The following is a 20,209-nucleotide window of genomic DNA, read 5'->3' as shown; positions in this document are numbered from 1 at the left end:
ATCTAGATGTGTTGTGAGAGCTTTGAACCAACAAGTGTTTCACTACAGTTTATAACGCAGAGCCGTGAAAATAAAAAAAAATTTTCTTTCCACGAAAATGATATTTTATCCCCTATGTTTTTATTTTCCCAAGGGTAACAGGACAAATTGGACCCCAAAAGTTGTTGTCCAACTTGTCCTGAGAACGCCGATACCCCATATGTTGGGGGGAACCACTGTTTGGGCGCACAGGAGAACTCGGAAGGGAAGGAGCCCTGTTTTACTTTTTCAAAGCAGAATTGGCTGGAATTGAGATCGGACGCCATGTCGCGTTTGGAGAGCCCCTGATGTGCCTGAACAGTGGAAACCCCCAATTATAACTGAAACCCTAACCCCAACCCTAACCCTAACGGGAAAATGGAAATAAATAAATTTTTTTACATTTTATTATTTTTCCCTAACTAAGTGGGTGATGAAGGGGGGTTTGATTTACTTTTATAGCGTTTTTTTGGCGGATTTTTATGATTGGCAGCCGTCACACACTAAAAGACGCTTTTTATTGCAAAAAATAGTTTTTGCATCACCACATTTTGAGAGCTATAATTTATCCATATTTTGGCCCACAGAGTCATATGAGGTCTTGTTTTTTGCGGGACGAGTTGACGTTTTTATTGGTAACATTTTCGGGCAGAGGACATTTTTTGATCGCTTTTTATTCCGATTTTTGGGAGGCGGAATGAACAAAAACCAGCAATTCCTGAATTTCTTTTGGGGGGGGGGGCGTTTATACCGTTCCACGTGTGGTAAAATGGATAAAGCAGTTTTATTCTTCGGGTCAGTACGATTACAGCGATACCTCATTTATGTAATTTTTTTTATGTTTTGGCGCTTTTACACAATAAAAACTATTTTATATAAAAAAAATAATTGTTTTTGCATCGCGTTATTCTGAGAGCTATAACTTTTTTATTTTTCTGCTGATGATGCCGTATGGCAGCTTTTTTCTTGCGGGACAAGACGACGCTTTCAGCGGTACCATGGTTATTTATATCTGTCTTTTTGATCGCGTGTTATTCCACTTTTTGTTCGCCTGTATGATAATAAAGCAATGTTTTTTGCTTTGTTTTTTTTTTTTTTTTTTTTTGCGGTGTTCACTGAAGGGGTTAACTAGTGGGATAATTTTATAGAGCGGGTCGTTACGGACGCGGCGATACCAAATGTGTACATTTATTGTTTTTTTTTAATTTACATAAATAAATGGATTTATTGGGAAATGTTTTTTTTTATTTTTTTTTTTTACACATTCTATTTTTTTTTTTTTTTACTTTCTACCATTGTCCCAGGGTGGGACATCTCTGTATTAGATCAGATCGTTGATCTGACACTGTGCATAGCACACTGTCAGATCAACGATCTGACAGGCAGTTTAGCTGGCTCTCCAGCGCCTGCTCTCAGCAGGCGCCGGCTAGCCAGGTCATTTCATGACCCGGAAGGAGTCCGGCGGCCATCTTGGATCCGGGGACTCCTTCCGGGTCACCGGAGCAACGCGATCTCATTGCGTTGCTCCGGTGGGAGAGCGCAGGGAGCCCCCGTCCCTGCGCGATCCCCCTCTATGCCGCTGTCACTACTGACAGCGGCATCAGAGGGGTTAAATGCCCGCGATCAGCGATAGCGCCGATCGTGGGCATTGCTGCGGGGTGTCAGCTGTCATATACAGCTGACACCCGCACCCGATCACCGCGGCGCTCAGCGCGAGACCGCGGTGATCGGTGCGCCGTACTAGTACTGCTGCTGGCACTAATGCAGTGCCGGCAGCGCAGTACTAGTACGGCGCGTGGCGCGAAGGGGTTAAAAACACTTTTTAATTTCCTTGAAAGACAAATGCAGCTAAAGTTTTAAACCTAACATCCTAATGAAGTAAAAAATGCAGAAGTGGTGCATATGTTTCTGTTATACATTTCCTCTAATTGTTCCTCTCCTGGTTTTGGCTTACAGATACTGATGTAAATACTGACCAAATACTGATAGTGTGAGCGGGGCCTAAATAAACACAACACATTGACCTAAAATTTACTAGTCACAGTTTAATGGGTCATAAAAACAAAATGGCAATCCCTGGGATCTTGAAACAGTCCAGAGGACACGAAGGCTTTTACACTGGAGATTATATGGACTAGTGTTAAGAACACTCATTTCATAGTAAACAGACTGTTACGTACCAGAGGAACAAGCGAAACGCTGAATCAGGCGATACGATTTTTGTACAACACAGAACACCCTCGTGGTCAGCGGTGAAATAGGATTCATGCTGTGAGAACCATGGCCGCCTATGGGGACTGACCCATTACATATAGTCTGCCTGTGTGCACAGGATATTAAACACCCGCCAATAGGTTAGTGCAGCTGGGCGCTGTGTGAACAGACCTTTATCGCCACATGTGAAGACTTTCCATGCTTCTATGTGACCTGCTCAAGTAATAGGGGTGACACACTGTACTTTTGTTAAACTTCAGTTACCTCTTTTTAAACGTTATATGTTTTCCTTAAAGCAAACGCTCATAAAAAAGGAGATCATACAGGATTCGGCTGCTCATTTCCTTACCGGTCAGCAATATTTGTATCTTACCCATCAGCAAGGAATGCATTTTATACTGCGATTCAGTGCAAGTTTGTGTTAAATAGATTCCCCTGCTATTCAGGAGTCCTCGACCAGACAGACAATCCCTCGACAGCTCGCTCTGCCACATGAAATGCTATTACAAATTGGAACGTATCAGGGGTTAGTGAAAGCCTCATTTGTGGGGCGCGCTGGTCACATTAATATCTCCACCGTTCACATGCTACCCAATACTGCCCTCTGCTGGGATAGTCAGGAACAGCGACTATATGGAAACCTGAACATGGGACTGTCTGCATCCTCTCCTTTTTATGCTTTTAGAAATCATTGCTTGGATTTGCTGCAATTTAGCCATAAAATCTTTTAGAGGTCAATATCTGTAGCGTTAAAGTCACCATCCAACCTGATGGATGGTGTGTGCTGAAAAGTAGCAGTGATGAGCTACACAACAAAGCTTGATGACCTTTATCTGGCTGTACATATTGGATGGCTATAGTGGATCGAAGATTGCACCCAAAGCCTCACCTGGTGGGCAATGTCACCATTTGGAAAGTTTTCAAAGAGAACCTTTGTGTAATAGGGCATCACAGAATGGGTTGGCCAAAGAGTATCTGTGGCACGGCTGGCATGGGAGATTGCTAGAAACATACCCCCTATTAGCCCGTTCTAGTCACTTGCACAGACTGTAGCTGGGAGACACGCAGGTTACAGAAGATGAAGGTGCCGCAGCCAGGCGATCACTGCACTGCCATACTTCAATAACCCGGCTTTCATATGCCAGCTGAATTGACTAGTCTGGATACACTTTCCGCTCAGAGACAAAGTGCCTGTGTGATGGGCCCCATAGCACCCAATGTGGACAGATGCAGCTATTGTAGCCATGGTCCGTACTGGTCAGATGTGCATCGCCTTTTTAGGAGGGATTGGCTGTATCAAATATCTCTACAAGCTCACACTTCTGGAGGAAAAACAGTTTATTAGACTTTTTGCCATGTCAAAGTCACAAAACAAGCAAAAATCTGAGACTTTTTACCTTTTTTTGAAATTTTACTACAGTAAAGCTAAGACTTACTGTATGTATGAATTGCAACCTATTAAAAACTTACAAAAAACCTAAAAACTGGACAGCATTAAGATGTCATCCGTAGGCAGTCTGATTTTCACAGACCTTGACAGCAGGAGCTCGAGAAAAGTCCTTTTTTTCTGCTTATTGGAAGAACTGATGAGGATATGAATGAACACTGACGAAGCTTGGCCGTGTGTATGAGAAACATCACAGACGTCGGAATGAGCCTTAAGAGTCTTTGAGGAGGGAGCCCTGCATCAGACATGCTTATTTCGGATGACTTCGCCTCCTTCTATCTCTATCTGTTCATAAAGCCATTTGCGGTCACATCTGCACTCTATGCCGCACTTGTTGGAGCCGCACTTTCGGCAGGCATAGAAGCAGCCCATACAGTCTTCATCCAAGCAATCACACAGGTCCATCCCATTCGATAGAAGGATCCCGCGGCTATCGTAGACTTTATTCTTTGATGGTGCGGATTGTCTAAGAGAGAAGAACAGTCACATACACTGGAGTTATATAGGATACGTCACGGACAAATGCAAGGAGCCTCACAGTTCATTCTAAATGACAGACTTCAACATGAGCAAAATTCACTAGCTGATCAGATCCCGCAGCTATATTTTCCTTGAACAATGGAAGCTGTATGTATTAAGCCAATATACTTTCCAGCCATTTTGTAGCTCCTAAGAATGGCCTCAGGAAGACCGGCCTCAGCATCCAGTGATGGGCACAGCGCGCGGCTCGCTCACAGCAGCATCTTATACTATACTGCCATCTAGTGGAAGAAAACAAATTATACCCAACTCACAAACTACACAGGAACAAGTAGAGAAGAAAGGTTTCAGAAATGCCCACAACACTTTAACATGAAGACCTCACACACCCGGCAGCCTGAAGACTTCACTTCTGCCCCATCCAAATACAGGCACACACGATACAGCATCTACATACGCAGCAGCTCCTGACCATGGAGCCTTTGCAGCAGAACCTGGAGGTTGTGTGGCTCCCTGCCAAGCTATATAATGACCATGCACACTACTCAGCACAATGTACACAGCCAGAGACCATAGCACTTTCATTTACTTAAACTATGCTGTCATCACATAGGAACACACATATGTACATACAGTGCTTCTCACAAAATTAGAATATCATCAACGTTCATTTCAGTTCTTCAATACAAGAAGTGAAACTCATATGGAGTCATTAAAAAATAGAGTGATCTGTTTCAAGTGTTTAATTTCTGTTAATGTTGAGGATTATGGCTTACATCAAACAAAAACACAAAAGTCCTTATTTTAGTAAATTAGAAAAATTAACAAAAACACCTGCAAAGGCTTCCTAAGCGTTTAGAAAGGCCCCTTAGAAATAACAAAAAACTGACTGGCACATCCAGGCTAGTGTGTATAGGTGCTAACTTGGTGCTTGAGTGATGGTATGGGGAGCCATGTCATCTGCTGGTGAAGGTCCACTGTGTTTTATCAAGACCAAAGTCAGTGCAGCCGTCTACCAGGAGATATTAGAGCCCTTCATGCTTCCCTCTGCCAACAAGCTTTTTGGCAATGGAAATGTCATTCTCCAGCAGGACTTGGCACCTGTCCACGCTGCCAAATGTACCAATACCTGGTTTAAAAACAACAGTATCACTGTGCTTGATTGGCAGCAAACTCACGTAACCTCATAGAGACCATCTTGTCTCCAGTCATTATGCCGGACAAAAAACACTGACATTTCTGGACAACTCCAGAAAGAGGGGTGGTTGGCTTCCGTGTGGCAGATGCGTTGCCTGCCCTAATATTGACCGATGTGATACTTTGATGCTACAAGATCATTTAAAATTAAACCGCATATTACGTGTACTACTCGTTCTGTTTACTATGCCACGTGCCACATGCGGCCTTATGTTGGATTAACAATGCGCCAGCTTAAGGTGCGCACTAGGGAACACGTGTTGGGCATTCAGGCAGCGATCAGCCATACGGACGCTTCCACCCTAAAAACTAGACTACGACATTTCAAACATTTTCACAGCTGTGATAGTAGCCTTTTAAGGGTACGTGGTATTGATACCCTGAAAATTAATATTAGAGGGGGTGGTTTGTCCAAGCGTCTGGCTAGAGACTAAATGGATTTGGTTATTAAATACGATTCCACCTTTTGGCCTCAATGAATGCCTGTCTTTTGCTCCCTTTTTGGAGTTTATCGGCTGCCGTGTATCAATTTAAATGTGGCTTTTTCGCATAATATATTTTATTTGCACTTTTTAACTTAATGTTAACTTTATGTTCTAGTGACGTTTATCGATTGCCATGATGGACAATTGGAATTATGAAGGACATCTTCCGTATCTTTTGCTATTTATAATTGTGATCATTTCTTGAGGTTTGTGTATATTACCCTATGTATATGGTCTATATTCGTGCATATTCAGTGTTAGTATCAACAGACTGCCATGTTTGTCGCAATTTATTCTAATTGTATCTGACTTATGGACTCCTGTTATTTCTGCGATAGACATGCTTGCAGGGGATTATTCACTACTATGTACTTTGATGTGATATGTACAAAACTGATGTATAGGAGTGCATTCTTATTCTCTATGCAACTACTGTATATTAACCCCTTTCTGACCTCGGACGGGATAGTACATCCGAGGTCAGATCCCCCTCTTTGATGCAGGCTCCGCGGTGAGCCCGCATCAAAGCCGAGACATGTCAGCTGTTTTGAACAGCTGACATGTGCCCGTAATAGGCGCGGGCAGAATTGCGATCTGCCCGCACCTATTAACTAGTTAAATGCCCCTGTCAAACGCAGACAGCGGCATTTAACTACCGCATCCGGCCGGGCGGCCGGAAATGACGGCATCGCCGACCCCCGTCACATAATCGGAGGTCGGCAATGCTTCTCCAGTGTAACCATAGAGGTCCTTAAGACCTCTATGGTTACTGATCACCGGTGCTCACAGCACATCTCCATTTCAGCTACATAGCAGCGAACAGCAGATCGCTGCTATGTAGCAGAGGCGATCGAGTTGTGCCAGCTTCTAGCCTCCCATGGAGGCTATTGAAGCATGGCAAAAGTAAAAAAAAAAAAAAGTGAAAAAAATAAAAAAAAAATATAAAAGTTTAAATCACCTTCCTTTCGCCCCAATCAAAATAAATCAATAAAAAAATCTAATCTACACATATTTGGTATCACCGCGTTCAGAATCGCCCGATCAATTAAAAAAAAAAAAGCATTAACCTGATAGCTAAACGGCGTAGCGAGAAAAAAAAATTAGAAATGCCAGAATTACGTTTTTTTGGTCGCCACGAAATTGCATTAAAATGCAATAACGGGCAATCAAAAGAACGTATCTGCACCAAAATGCTATCATTAAAAACGTCATCTCAGCACGCAAAAAATAAGCCCTCAACCGACCCCAGATCATGAAAAATGGAGACGCTACGAGTATCGGAAAATGGCACTTTTTTTTTTTTTTAGCAAAGTTTGGAATTTTTTTTCATTACTTAGGTAACAAATAACCTAGTCATGTTTGGTGTTTATGAACTCGTAATGACCTGGAGAATCATAATGGCAGGTCAGTTTTAGCATTTAGTGAACCTAGCAAAAAAGCCAAACAAAAAAAAAGTGTGAGATTGCACTTTTTGTGCAATTTCACCGCACTTGGAATTTTTTTTCCCGTTTTCTAGTACACGACATGGTAAAACCAATGATATCGTTCAAAAGTACAACTCGTCCCGCAAAAAATAAGCCCTCACATGGCCAAATTGACGGAAAAATAAAAAAGTTATGGCTCTCGAAAGGAGGGGAGTGAAAAACGAACACGGAAAAAACAAAAAATCCCAAGGTCATGAAGGGGTTAATATGATTGTATGCAGCTCTTGTTGAGAAGATATAGAATGTTTTTGCATCCATATTATATTCATATATGTGCGATCATTTAATTATGCATCCTTAATAAGTATGGCCATCCATAGGGATATTGCAAATAAAATCGTTTGTTTATATATTGATAATAACCTGATGTATATTACATCCATTATGCGTGCTTTCATGCTTTTTTGCGTTGGTTTGATATACGGAATGATGTTTTCTAATGCGCGCTGCTTATCTGGACACTTACTTGTGTTTAGTGTGGTTGCCAGGATACCTATGTGCCTGCTGGCTCGGTCCCGCCTCGCCTCTTCCGTCCCCGCTCATCCCCTGACGCGTGATCACATGGGGCCCCGTGTGTTTCTGCGTCGGCGATAATGGGCGACGTGATGTGTGGGTGGCGCGGTGGAGAAGGCACCGGCAGACACATACTTCCGTTTCGAGTAGCTTTATATAGCCAGTGTTTGTACATCTTTGGCATGCCCCCTGAGGAAGGATAACGCCGAAACGCATGTCGGGGTGGGCAGGAGACAGCGTGGAGTCCCTCACTGTAGTTTTGGTATGTTATATTGATTGTTTGAATAATATTCTTGTTGTGATGGGCCTTTGGTTTCCTATGCACCTGTATAAGGTTCCATACATGTAGATAATATCTTGATATTGATTCTTTTGGACTTTCGTGTTATCCTCTTCCTGGGCTCTGTGCAATGTTGCCTGTCACTTTTAGCCTGTTTATCTGTCCTTTGACTTTTTGATATTAATAAATGAGTTTTTGCAATATATGTGTATTTATATTTATTTGGACCCTCTAACTGCAACTTTTTTGTGTTGTAGTTTTCGTTCTAAGTCCAGGAAAAAGATGTACACACTGTTAATTGGTTGGTGCAGGCATGAACAAACAGTCCAAATATCAAAGAGAAAATCAGCCACAGTTTTCGTTCTGACATGTAGTGTGTCCTAAATTTCCTAAATATCTAGGTATGGATTTAGCTGTTACAGGAGCATTTACCCTTTAACTTCACAACGTACATGTTATATTCCATTAGCTTTATGTGTTTTTCTTATGTTATCTCAGAGTATCTATGGAGTATTGTCAAGAGGGAGATGAGAGACACCAGACCCCACAATACAGAAGAGTAGTGTTGAGCGATACTGTCCAATACTTGAAAGTATCGGTATCGGATAGTATCGGCCGATACCCGAAAAGTATCGGATATCGCCGATACCGATATCCGATACCAATACAAGTCAATGGGACACCAAGTATCGGAAGGTATCCTGATGGTTCCCAGGGTCTGAAGGAGAGGAAACTCTCCTTCAGGCCCTGGGATCCATATTAATGTGTAAAATAAAGAATTAAAATAAAAAATATTGATATATTCACCTCTCCGGAGGCCCTGGACATCACCGCGGGTAACCGGCAGGCTTCTTTGTTTAAAATGCGCGCGTTTAGGACCTGAGGAATGACGTCGCGGCTTCTGATTGGTCGCGTGCCGCCCATGTGACCGCCACGCGACCAATCAGAAGCCGCGACGTCATTCCTCAGGTCCTAAATTCCTAGAATGAGGAGTTTAGTGCCTGAGAATGACGTCGCGGCTTCTGATTGGTCGCGTGGCGGTCACATGGGCGGCACACGAACAATCAGAAGCCGCGACGTCATTCCTCAGGTCCTAAACGCGCTCATTCTAGGAATTTAGGACCTGAGGAATGACATCGCGGCTTCTGATTGGTCGCGTGGCGGTCACATGGGCAGCACGCGACCAATCAGAAGCCGCAACGTTATTCCTCCGGTCCTAAACGCGCTCATTTTAAACAAAGAAGCCTGCCGGTTACCCGCGGTGATGTCCAGGGGCCGCCGGAGAGGTGAATATATCAATATTTTTTATTTTAATTCTTTATTTTACACCTCACTATGGATCAGATACCGATACCCGATACCACAAAAGTATCGGATCTTGGTATCGGAATTCCGATACTTGCGGTATCGGAATGCTCAACACTACAGACGAGCTGAAGGCTGCTATCACAGGAATCTGGGCTTCCATAACACCTCAGCAGTGTCACAGACTTATCGCCTCGATGCCACGCCACGTTGATGCAGTAATTGATGCAAAAGGAGGCACTACCAAGTATTGAGTGCATTTACTGAACATACATTTCAGTACGCCAACATTTCAGATATTAAAATCATTTTTCAAGCTGGTGTTATAAAGTATTCTAATTTACTGAGATAATGACTTTTGGGTTTTCATTGGCTATAAGCCATAATCATCAACATTAACAGAAATAACACTTAAAATTGATCACTCTGTTTGTAATGACTCTAATATATGAGTTTCAGTTTTTGTATTGCAGAACTGAAATAAATTAAACTTTTTCATGATAATCTAATTTTGTGAGAAGCACCTGTACATACATACACATATATAGCATCACAGACTTTGCCTCATTTTGGATCTCGTCATACCTAACAGACCGGACATTCAGCGTCTCCCACTCACACACCACCTCCTCACCTCGCCCCCTATGGCCGGCGTCACACTAGCGAGTTTTACGGACGTATGAGCGCATAAAATACATCCGTAAAACTCACCTAACAAACGTCCCAATTATTCTCTATGCCCCTGCTCCTATCTGCCGTATTTTACTGATCAGTATTATACGGCTTTCTACGGCCGTAGAAAACCGCAGCATGCTGCGTTTGTCACCGTATTGCGCAAAAAAAACGCCAATGAAAGTCTATGGAAGCCCCAAAAATACGGATTGCACACGGACCAGCAGTGTGACTTGCGAGAAATACGCAGCGCTGTTAGAGAGAAAAGCCGGCAATTCAGTGCGGTGTACAGTAAAATCACACTGACAGCTTACAATAGAATAGGTATAATAAATGTGTACACATAGAATAGGTATAATATATATATATATATATATATATCAGGGAGACACATATACGGTATGTATATATATTATTTCCGACATGATATGAGACATGGTTTACATACAGTAAACCATCTCATATCCTCATTTTTTTTGCATATTCCACACTACTAATGTTAGTAGTGTGTATATGCAAAATTTGGCCGTTATAGCTATTAAATTAAAGGGTTAAATGGCGGAAAAAAATGGCGTGGGCTCCCGCGCAATTTTCTCCGCCAGAGTAGTAAAGCCAGTGACTGAGGGCAGATATTAATAGCTTGGAGAGGGTCCATGGTTATTGGCCCCCCCTGGCTAAAAAACACCTGCCCCCAGCCACCCCAGAAAAGGCACATCTGGAAGATGCGCCTATTCTGGCACTTGGCCACTCTTCCCACTCCCGTGTAGCGGTGGGATATGGGGTAATGGAGGGTTAATGCCACCTTGCTATTGTAAGGTGACATTAAGCCTAATTAATAATGGAGAGGCGTCAATTATGATACCTATCCATTATTAATCCAATACTAGTAAAGGGTTAAAAAAAACACATTAATAAAAATTATTTTAATGAAATAAAAACAAAGGTTGTTGTAATATTTTATTCTACGCTCAATCCATCTGAAGACCCTCGCTCTGGAACAAAGTAAAAATAATAAACCAACAATATACATACCTTCCGAAGATCTGTAAGGTCCCACGGTGTAAATCCATCTGAAGGGGTTAAAATATTTTGCAGCCAGGAGCTCTGCTAATGCAGTTGCTCCTGGCTGCAAAACCCCGGGGAATGAAGGTAATGTAGGTCAATGACCTATATTTACCTTCATTTGCGGTGAGGGCGCCCTCTGCTGGCTGTTCCTGGAGCGTGGGAACTTTCCTAGAAAGCTCCCAGGCTCGAGTTCATATTAGGACAACCAACAGAGGGCGCCCTCTTATGAACTCGAGCCTGGGAGCTTTCTAGGAAAGTTCCCACGCTCCAGGAACAGCCAGCAGAGGGCGCCTCACTGCAAATGAAGGTAAATATAGGTCATTGACCTACTTTACCTTCATTCTCCGGGGTTTTGCAGCAAGGAGTAGCGCTGCATTAACAGAGCTCCTGGCTGCAAAATATTTTAACCCCTTCAGATGGATTTACATCGTGGGACCTTACAGATCTTCGGAAGGTATGTATATTGTTGGTTTATTATTTTTACTTTGTTACAGAGCGAGGGTCTTCAGAAGGACTGAGCGTAGAATAAATTACTACAATAACCCTTTACTAGTATTGGATTAATAATGGATAGGTATCATAATTGACACCTCTCCATTATTAATTTGGCTTAATGTCACCTTACAATAGCAAGGTGGCATTAACCCTTCATTACCCCATATCCCACCGCTAAACGGGAATGGGAAGAGAGTGGCCAAGTGCCAGAATAGGCGCATCTTCCAGATGTGCCTTTTCTGGGGTGGCTGGGGGCAGATGTTTAGCCGGGGGGGGGGGGGGGGGGGGGGGAAAATAACCGTGGACCCTCTCCAGGCTATTAATATCTGCCCTCAGTCACTGGCTTTACTACTCTGGCGGAGAAAATTGCGCGGGAGCCCACGCCAATTTTTTCCGCCCTTTAATTTAATAGCTAGAACGGCCAAATTTTGCATATACGCACTACTAACACTAACATTAGTAGTGTGGAATATGCAAAAAAAATGGGGATATGAGATGGTTTACTGTATGCAAACCATGTCTCAAATCATGTCGGGTTTAGGAAGGAGATAGCAAAAGCCGGCAATTGAATTACCGGCTTTAAAGCTATTTAGCGCTGTGTGAAGTAATAATATATATATATATACACATACATGTGTCTACTGATATATATATATATATATATATATATATATATATATATATATATATATATATATATATATATATATATATATATATATATATATATATATATATATATATATATATATATAAAAAATGGCTTAAGGGTGTAATAGATAAAAAGTATAAAAAATGCAAGCGTTCAAAACTTTCCAGACATCAGTATAGAGGTAAAAAAGGGAACAGCACAGCTTTTAAACTTATCTGCGGGTGCAAAGCCTTTAGGGAGCCCGTCCACCGGCTATCCTCAGTCCATAGATTCAAACAGAAAATAGGCAGCACTCCATAGTCTTGGATGTCTTGTGCAGTTTATTCAGACCCACATGTCTTAATTGCAACGTTTCGGCTCAGACTGAGCCTTTCTCAAGCAGTGAGTGAACCATTTGTGTGCGTATAAATACATTTCAAACCATAACCAGCCTTAATTAGCCATTAATGGACAGTACATGTGCTTATAAATTTCTTATGCAAATTTCAATCATTATCATAAAGTGCTACAGTGCATACCTTCTGTGCAAGTGTTGCTGTGTAAACTATATATTACTCAACTTGTGGAGCTGCTTACCGGCAATGGAGGATATCTGCACACATCTCGGCGTTCTCTACTTGCACAGAAGGTATGCACTGTAGCACTTTATGATAATGATTGAAATTTGTATAAGAAATTTATAAGCACATGTACTGTCCATTAATGGCTAATTAAGGCTGGTTATGGTTTGAAATGTATTTATACGCACACAAATGGTTCACTCACTGCTTGAGAAAGGCTCAGTCTGAGCCGAAACGTTGCAATTAAGACATGTGGGTCTGAATAAACTGCACAAGACATCCAAGACTATGGAGTGCTGCCTATTTTCTGTTTGAATATATATATATATATATATATATAGTTTTTTTTTGTTTGTTTTTTTACACATGGATCCCTTGTATAGCCGTATGTCGGTTTTGCAAGCCTGCGAGAAAAACACGCAGTACGGATGCCATACGGATTACATACGGAGGATGCCATGCGCAAAAAACGCTGAAACACCCTGCCTACGGAGGAGCTACGGACCACTATTTTGGGGACTTTTCAGCGTATTACGGCCGTAATATACGGACCGTATTGTCTTACGCTGAGTGTGACTCCAGCCTATCTGTCGCAGTCCCGCAAGGTTCAGTCCTAGGGCCCCTGCTCTTCTCCATTTACACCTTTGGCCTGGGACAGCTCATAGAATCTCACAGTTTTCAGTATCATCTCTATGCTGATGACACACAGATCTACATCTCTGGACCAGGTATCAGCACCCTAATAACCAGAATCCCTCAATGTCTGTCCGCCATTTCATCCTTCTTCTCCGCTAGACTTCTAAAACTTAATATAGACAAAACAGAATTCATCATCTTTCCCCCATCTCACTTGACCCCTCCACCCACCCACCTAGCCATTTAAGTAAATGGCTGCTCACTCTCCCCAGTCCCACATGCTCACTGCCTTTGGTTTAATCCTTGACTTTGATCTCCCCTTCCAACCACATATCCAAACCCTTTCCACTTCCTGATGACTTCTACTCAAATATTTCCTGGATCCGCACATTCCTCAACCAAGAATCTGCAAAAGCCCTAGTCCATGCATTTGTCATCTCCCACCTTGACTACTGCAACCTCCTGCTCTGTGGCCTCCCCGCTAACACTCTTGCACCCCTCCAATCTATTCCATATTCCAAACTCTGCTGCCTGACTAATCCACCTATTCCCCGGCCTCTCCCGTCTGTCAATTCCTTCACTGGCTCCCCACTACCCAGAGACTCCCGTTCAAAACCCTTACCGTGGCATAAAAAGCCATCCACAACCTGTCTCCTCCATAAATCTGTGACCTCGTCTCCCGGTACTTTCCTGCACGCAACCTCCGATCCTCACAAGATCTCCTTCTCTACTCCCCTCTTCCCACAATCGCATACAAGATTTCTCCTGCGCATCACCCCTACTCTGGAACTCTCTACCACAACATATCAGACTCTCGCCTACCATCGAAACCTTCAAAAGGAACCTGAAGACGTACCTCTTCCAACAAGCCTACAGTAACCACGTATCCACCACACCACTGCACGACCAGCTCTACTCACACCTATTGTATCCTCATTAGTAGGGTTGAGCGAAACGGGTCGGCCAGATTCAAAAGTCGCCGACTTTTGGCAAAGTCGGGTTTCATGAAACCTGACCCCTGTGTGGGGTCGGCCATGAGGTCGGCGATCTTCTGATCTGGTATCGGAATTCCGATACCGAGTTCCGATATGTTTGCGATATCGGGAATCGGTATCGGAATCCATATTTAAGTGTAAAGTAAAGAATAAAAAATATTGATATACTCGCCCTCGGACGCGCCCTGGTTCTAACTGGCAGCCTGCGTTCCTAAAAATGAGCGCCTGAAGGGCCTTCGATGACGTCGCGGCTTGTGATTGGTCGCGTGACGCCCATGTGACCGATCACGCGACCAATCACAAGCCGCGACGTCATCGAAGGTCCTTCAGGCGCTCATTTTTAGGAAGGAAGGCTGCCGGTGAGAACCAGGGCGTGTCCGAGGGTAAGTATATCAATATTTTTTATTTTGATTCTTTATTTTACACTTAAATATGGATCCCAGGGCCCGAAGGAGAGTTTCCTCTCCTTCAGACCCTGGGAACCATTAGAAACCCAATGCACTGCATTGGGTTTCGTGTTTCGGCCGACCCCGACTTTTCTATAGGATCGGCCGATTTCACTCGACCCGACTTTTGAAAAAGTCGGGTTTCGTGAAACCCGACCCTATAAAAAGAAAAAGTCGCTCAACCCTACTCATTAGTGATGAGCGAGTAGCATTGTTGCTCGGGTCTCCCCAAGCATACTCAGGTGGTCTCTGAGTATTTGTTATTGCTCGGAGATTTAGTTTTCACTGCCTCAGCTGCATGATTAACGGCTGCTGGACAGCCTGAATACAGGTGGGAATTCCCTAACAAACAGGGGTTTCTCACATATATTCAGCCTGGCTAGCAGCCGTAAATCATGCAGCTGAGGTGATGAAAACTAATTATCCGAGCACTTACAAATACTCAGAAATCACCTGAGCAACGAGTATAATCGCTCATCACTAATCCTCATCCTTCCCTTGTAGACGGTGAGCCCTCGCGGGCAGGGTACTGTCTCCTGTACCAGTTGTGACTAGTGTTGAGCATTCCGATACCGCAAGTATCGGGTATCGGCCGATACTTGCGGTATCGGAATTCTGATACCGAGATCCGATACTTTTGTGGTATCGGGTATCGGTATCGGATACATAGAGATGTGTAAAATAAAGAATTAAAATAAAAAATATTGATATATTTACCTCTCCGGCGGCCCCTGGACTCAGCGCGGGTAACCGGCAGGCTTCGTTGTTCAAAATCAGCGCTTTTAGGACCTGAGAATCACGTCCCGGCTTCTGATTGGTCGCGGGCCGCCCATGTGACCGCCACGCGACCAATCACAAGCCGCTACGTCTTTGAAAGTCATTAACGCGCTCATTTTTAAAAATGAGCGCGTTAATAGCTTGCGGTGACGTCGCGGCTTGTGATTGGTCGCGGCTTGTGATTGGTCGCGTGGCGGTCACATGGGCGGCCCGCGACCAATCAGAAGCCGGGACGTGATTCTCAGGTCCTAAAAGCGCTGATTTTGAACAACGAAGCCTGCCGGTTACCCGCGCTGAGTTCAGGGGCCGCCGGAGAGGTAAATATATCAATATTTTTTATTTTAATTCTTTATTTTACACATCCCTATGGATCCCAGGGCCTGAAGGAGAGTTTCCTCTCCTTCAGACCCTGGGAACCATGAGAATACCTTCCGATACTTGATGTCCCATTGACTTGTATTGGTATCGGATATCGGTATCGGCGATATCCGATATTTTTCGGGTATCGGCCGATACTATCCGATACCGATACTTTCAAGTATCGGACGGTATCGCTCAACACTAGTTGTGACTTATCGTTTAAGATTACTGTACTCGTTTTTATTATGTACTAGAAATAGGCCTGATGCTATCGCATCGGGAGTGCGGTGAAATTAACATCTGTGTATGCTTAGTGGTGCTGACAGGAGCAACCAGTAGTAGAGAGTACTTGTGTGTCTCAGACAGTAGGTACAATTGTTATACAGTATGGGACTGTGGAGAAGTTTGTGCCGCGTGAGGTAATCAAAAATCGTAAGTAAGCATGCACGGGTACATTGCGCAGTTATTGCTGTTACTGGGAATACCGGTGACGTATATCGGTCACTTGTGCAGGCGCAGTTCGTGGCCGTAAGGCTGTCACCGCTATTCCATAAGAGCCACGAGAATACAATGTAGGAGAACGTTTCTTATGTGGTATTTCCTGATGAAGGAGTCCTTCGAAACTCAGAAACGCGTTGAATAAAGACCACTTTTTAATAATACCTTTGGACTACATGATTCAGCAGCGCAGAATTTGACCACATTCTCCTACATTGTATTCTCAACGGCCGGTCCCTCGTGGATCTGCAGCATTGAATCTCTACAATGGTCATCTTAAGCTACGTCTGATGAGTGCTTTTACCTTGCATTGACTGCTTAAACTCGGATGAAACCCTATTGCGCTATTTTCCTCCAACAGTTTTCATAACCAAGAGCCACGAAACATGTGAGGCAGGGACTCGAGCAGGTCACTTGAGCACCCGTGATATTCTGTGCATACCCGAGCACCCGATGCAAACTGGAGTAGTGAGCACTTACTTGTACTTTTGTCTTACCTGTGGGTTCAAAATGCTCACTATACACCTTCCCAAATGGGGTCACTTATGGCCACTGTTTAGGAACATCAGGGGCTCTCCAAATGCAACAAGTCTTCTCTCGATTCCAGCAAATTTTGCGTTCAAGAAGTCAAACAGCGCTCCATCCCTTCTGAGCTCTGCCGTGCACCCAAACAGTGCATTTCCCCTACATATGGGGTATCAGCTTACTCATGAGACATTGCACAATAAATTTTGTGGTCCATTTTCTCCTGTTACCCTTGTGAAAATAAAAAAAAATTTGGGGTCTTAACCCCTGCCATCGGACAGAATAGTATGTCCAATGGCAGAACCCCAGCTTTGATGCGGGCTCCGGCAGTGAGCCTGCATCAAACCCGGGACATATCAGCTGTTTTGAACAGCTGACATGTGCCCGCAATAGGCGAGGGCAGAATCGAGATGCGCCAGCACCTATCAACTAGTTAAATGCCGCTGTCAAACTGACAGTGGCATTTAACAAGCGCTTCCGACCATCCGGCCGGAAATGCACGCACCAGTGATCCCCGATGCATCGGCATGACAACCAGAGGTTTCCTGTAGACCTCTATGGTTGTGGATGCCGGATTGCTATGGGCGCCACCCTGTGGTCAGCACTCATAGCAATACTGCAATTCTACTACATTGGGTTGATCTGAGCATCGCGTTGTGGCAGTTTCGAGGCTAAGGAAGCATGCCAAAATTTAAATTTAAAAAAATATATATATATATATATATATATATATATATATATATATATATATATATATATATATATATATATATATATATATATATATATATATATATATATATATATATATATATATATATATATATATATTTTTTTTTTTTTTTTTTTAAATATGAAAAATATATATATATATTTAACCCCTTCATGACCCAGCCTATTTTGGCCTTAATGACCTGGCCGTTTTTTGCAATTCTGACCAGTGTCCCTTTATGAGGTAATAACTCAGGAACGCTTCAACGGATCCTAGCGGTTCTAAGATTGTATTTTCGTGACATATTGGGCTTCATGTTAGTGGTAAATTTAGGTCGATAATTTTTGCGTTTGTGAAAAAAAAATGGAAATTTGGCGAAAATTTAGAAAATTTAGCAATTTTCAAATTTTGAATTTTTATTCTGTTAAACAAGAGAATTATGTGACACAAAATAGTTAATAAACAACATTACCCACATGTCTACTTTACATCAGCACAATTTTGGAAACTTTTTTTGCTAGGAAGTTAAGGGTTAAAATTTGACCAGCGATTTCTCATTTTTACAACGAAATTTACAAAACCTTTTTTTTTTTTTAGGGACCACCTCACATTTGAAGTCAGTTTGAGGGGTCTATATGGCTGAAAATACCCAAAAGTGACACCATTCTAAAAACTGCACCCCTCCAGGTGCTCAAAACCACATTCAAGAAGTTTATTAACCCTTCAGGTACCTCACAGCAGCAGAAGCAACATGGAAGGAAAAAAAAAAAAAAAAAAAATTTTACTTTTTAGTCACAAAAATGATCTTTCAGCAACAATTTTTTTTATTTTCCCAAGGGTAAAAAGAGAAACTGGACCCCAAAAGTTATTGTACAATTTGTCCTGAGTACGCCGATACCCCATATGTGGGGGGAGGGGAGGGGGGGGGGGGGGGAAGCACTGTTTGGGCGCACGGCAGGGCTTGGAAGGGAAGGAGCGCCATTTGACTTTTCAATGAAAAATTGGCTCCATTCTTTAGCGGACACCATGTCACGTTTGGAGAGCCCCTGTGTGCCTAAATAATGGAGCTCCCCCACAAGTGACCCCATTTTGGAAACTAGACCAGCAATGAGCCTATCTAGATGCATAGTGAGCACTTTGAACCCCCAGGTGCTTCACAAATTGATCCGTAAAAATGAAAAAGTACTTTTTTTTTTTTTTTCACAACAAATTTCTCTTAGCCTCAATTTATTCATTTCCACATGGGCAACAGGATAAAATGGATCCTAAAATTTATTGGGGCAATTTCTCCTGAGTACACTGATACCTCATATGTGGGGGTAAACCACTGTTTGGGCGCACGGCAGGGCTTGGAAGGGAAGGAGCGCCATTTGACTTTTTGAATGAAAAATTGGCTCCACTCTTTAGCGGACACAATGTCGCGTTTGGAGAGCCCTTGTGTACCTAAACATTGGAGCTCCCCCACATGTGACCCCATTTTGGAAACTAGACCTCCCATGGAACTAATCTAGATGTGCGGTGACCACTTTAAACCCCCAAGAGCTTCACAGAAGTTTATAACGCAGAGCCGTGAAAATAAAAAATAATTTTTCTTTCCTCAAAAATTATTTTCTAGCCCGCAATTTTTTATTTTCACAAGAATAAAAGGAGAAATTGGACCCCAAAAGTTGTTGTCCAGTTTGTCCTGAGTATGCTGGTACCCCATACGTGGTGGCGGGGGGGGGGGGGGGGGGGGGGGGGGGGTGGTTTTTAGGGGACCACTATTTGAGCACATATCGGGGCTCGGAAAGGAAGTAGTGACGTTTTGGAAAGCAGACTTTGATGGAATGGTCTGCGGGCATCATGCTGCATTTGCAGAGCTCCTGATGTGCCTAAACAATAGAAACCCCCCACAAGTGACCCCATTTTGGAAATTAGACCCCCCAAGGAACTTCTCTAGATGTGTGGTGAGCACTTTGAACCCCCAAGTGCTTCACAGAAGTTTAAAACGCAGAGCCGTGAAAATAAAAAAATATTTTTCTTTCCTCAAAAATGATGTTTTAGCAAGCAATTTTTTATTTTCACAAGGGTAACAGGAGAAATTGGACCCCAACAGTTGTTGCCCAGTTTATCCTGAGTATGCTGGTACCCTATATGTCGGGGTAAACCACTGTTTGGGCGCACGTCAGGGCTCGGAAGGGAGGGAGCACCATTTGACTTTTTGAACGCAAGATTGGCTGGAATCAATGGTGGCGCAATGTTGCGTTTGGAGACCCCTGATGTGCCTAAACAGTGGAAACCCCTCAATTCTACCTCCAACACTAACCCCAACACACCCCTAACCCTAATCACAACCCTAACCCCAACACATCCCTAACCACAACCCTAACCCAAACACCCGTAACCCTAATCCC

General features: G+C 43.2%; 1 protein-coding gene across 3 annotated transcripts in view; it reads right to left on the bottom strand.

The window, feature by feature from the left end:
- Positions 1–3,552: 3,552 nt before the first annotated feature.
- ARL14EP (ARF like GTPase 14 effector protein) overlaps positions 3,553–20,209 on the bottom strand; it is a 29,702-nt gene continuing 13,045 nt past the window's right edge. For 2 of the 3 annotated variants that reach the window (XM_069740078.1, XM_069740079.1), the window contains exon 3: positions 3,553–4,145. In XM_069740078.1, the coding sequence (XP_069596179.1) occupies positions 3,920–4,145 (226 nt within the window). In that variant the 3' untranslated portion in view covers positions 3,553–3,919. The remainder of the gene's footprint in view (positions 4,146–20,209) is intronic. The other variant, XM_069740080.1, reaches the window with a different exon arrangement.

The sequence above is a fragment of the Ranitomeya imitator genome, chromosome 9 (assembly GCF_032444005.1).
Source record: "Ranitomeya imitator isolate aRanImi1 chromosome 9, aRanImi1.pri, whole genome shotgun sequence".
Lineage (NCBI taxonomy): Eukaryota > Metazoa > Chordata > Amphibia > Anura > Dendrobatidae > Ranitomeya > Ranitomeya imitator.
This window is presented reverse-complemented; position numbering and strand designations above follow the sequence as displayed.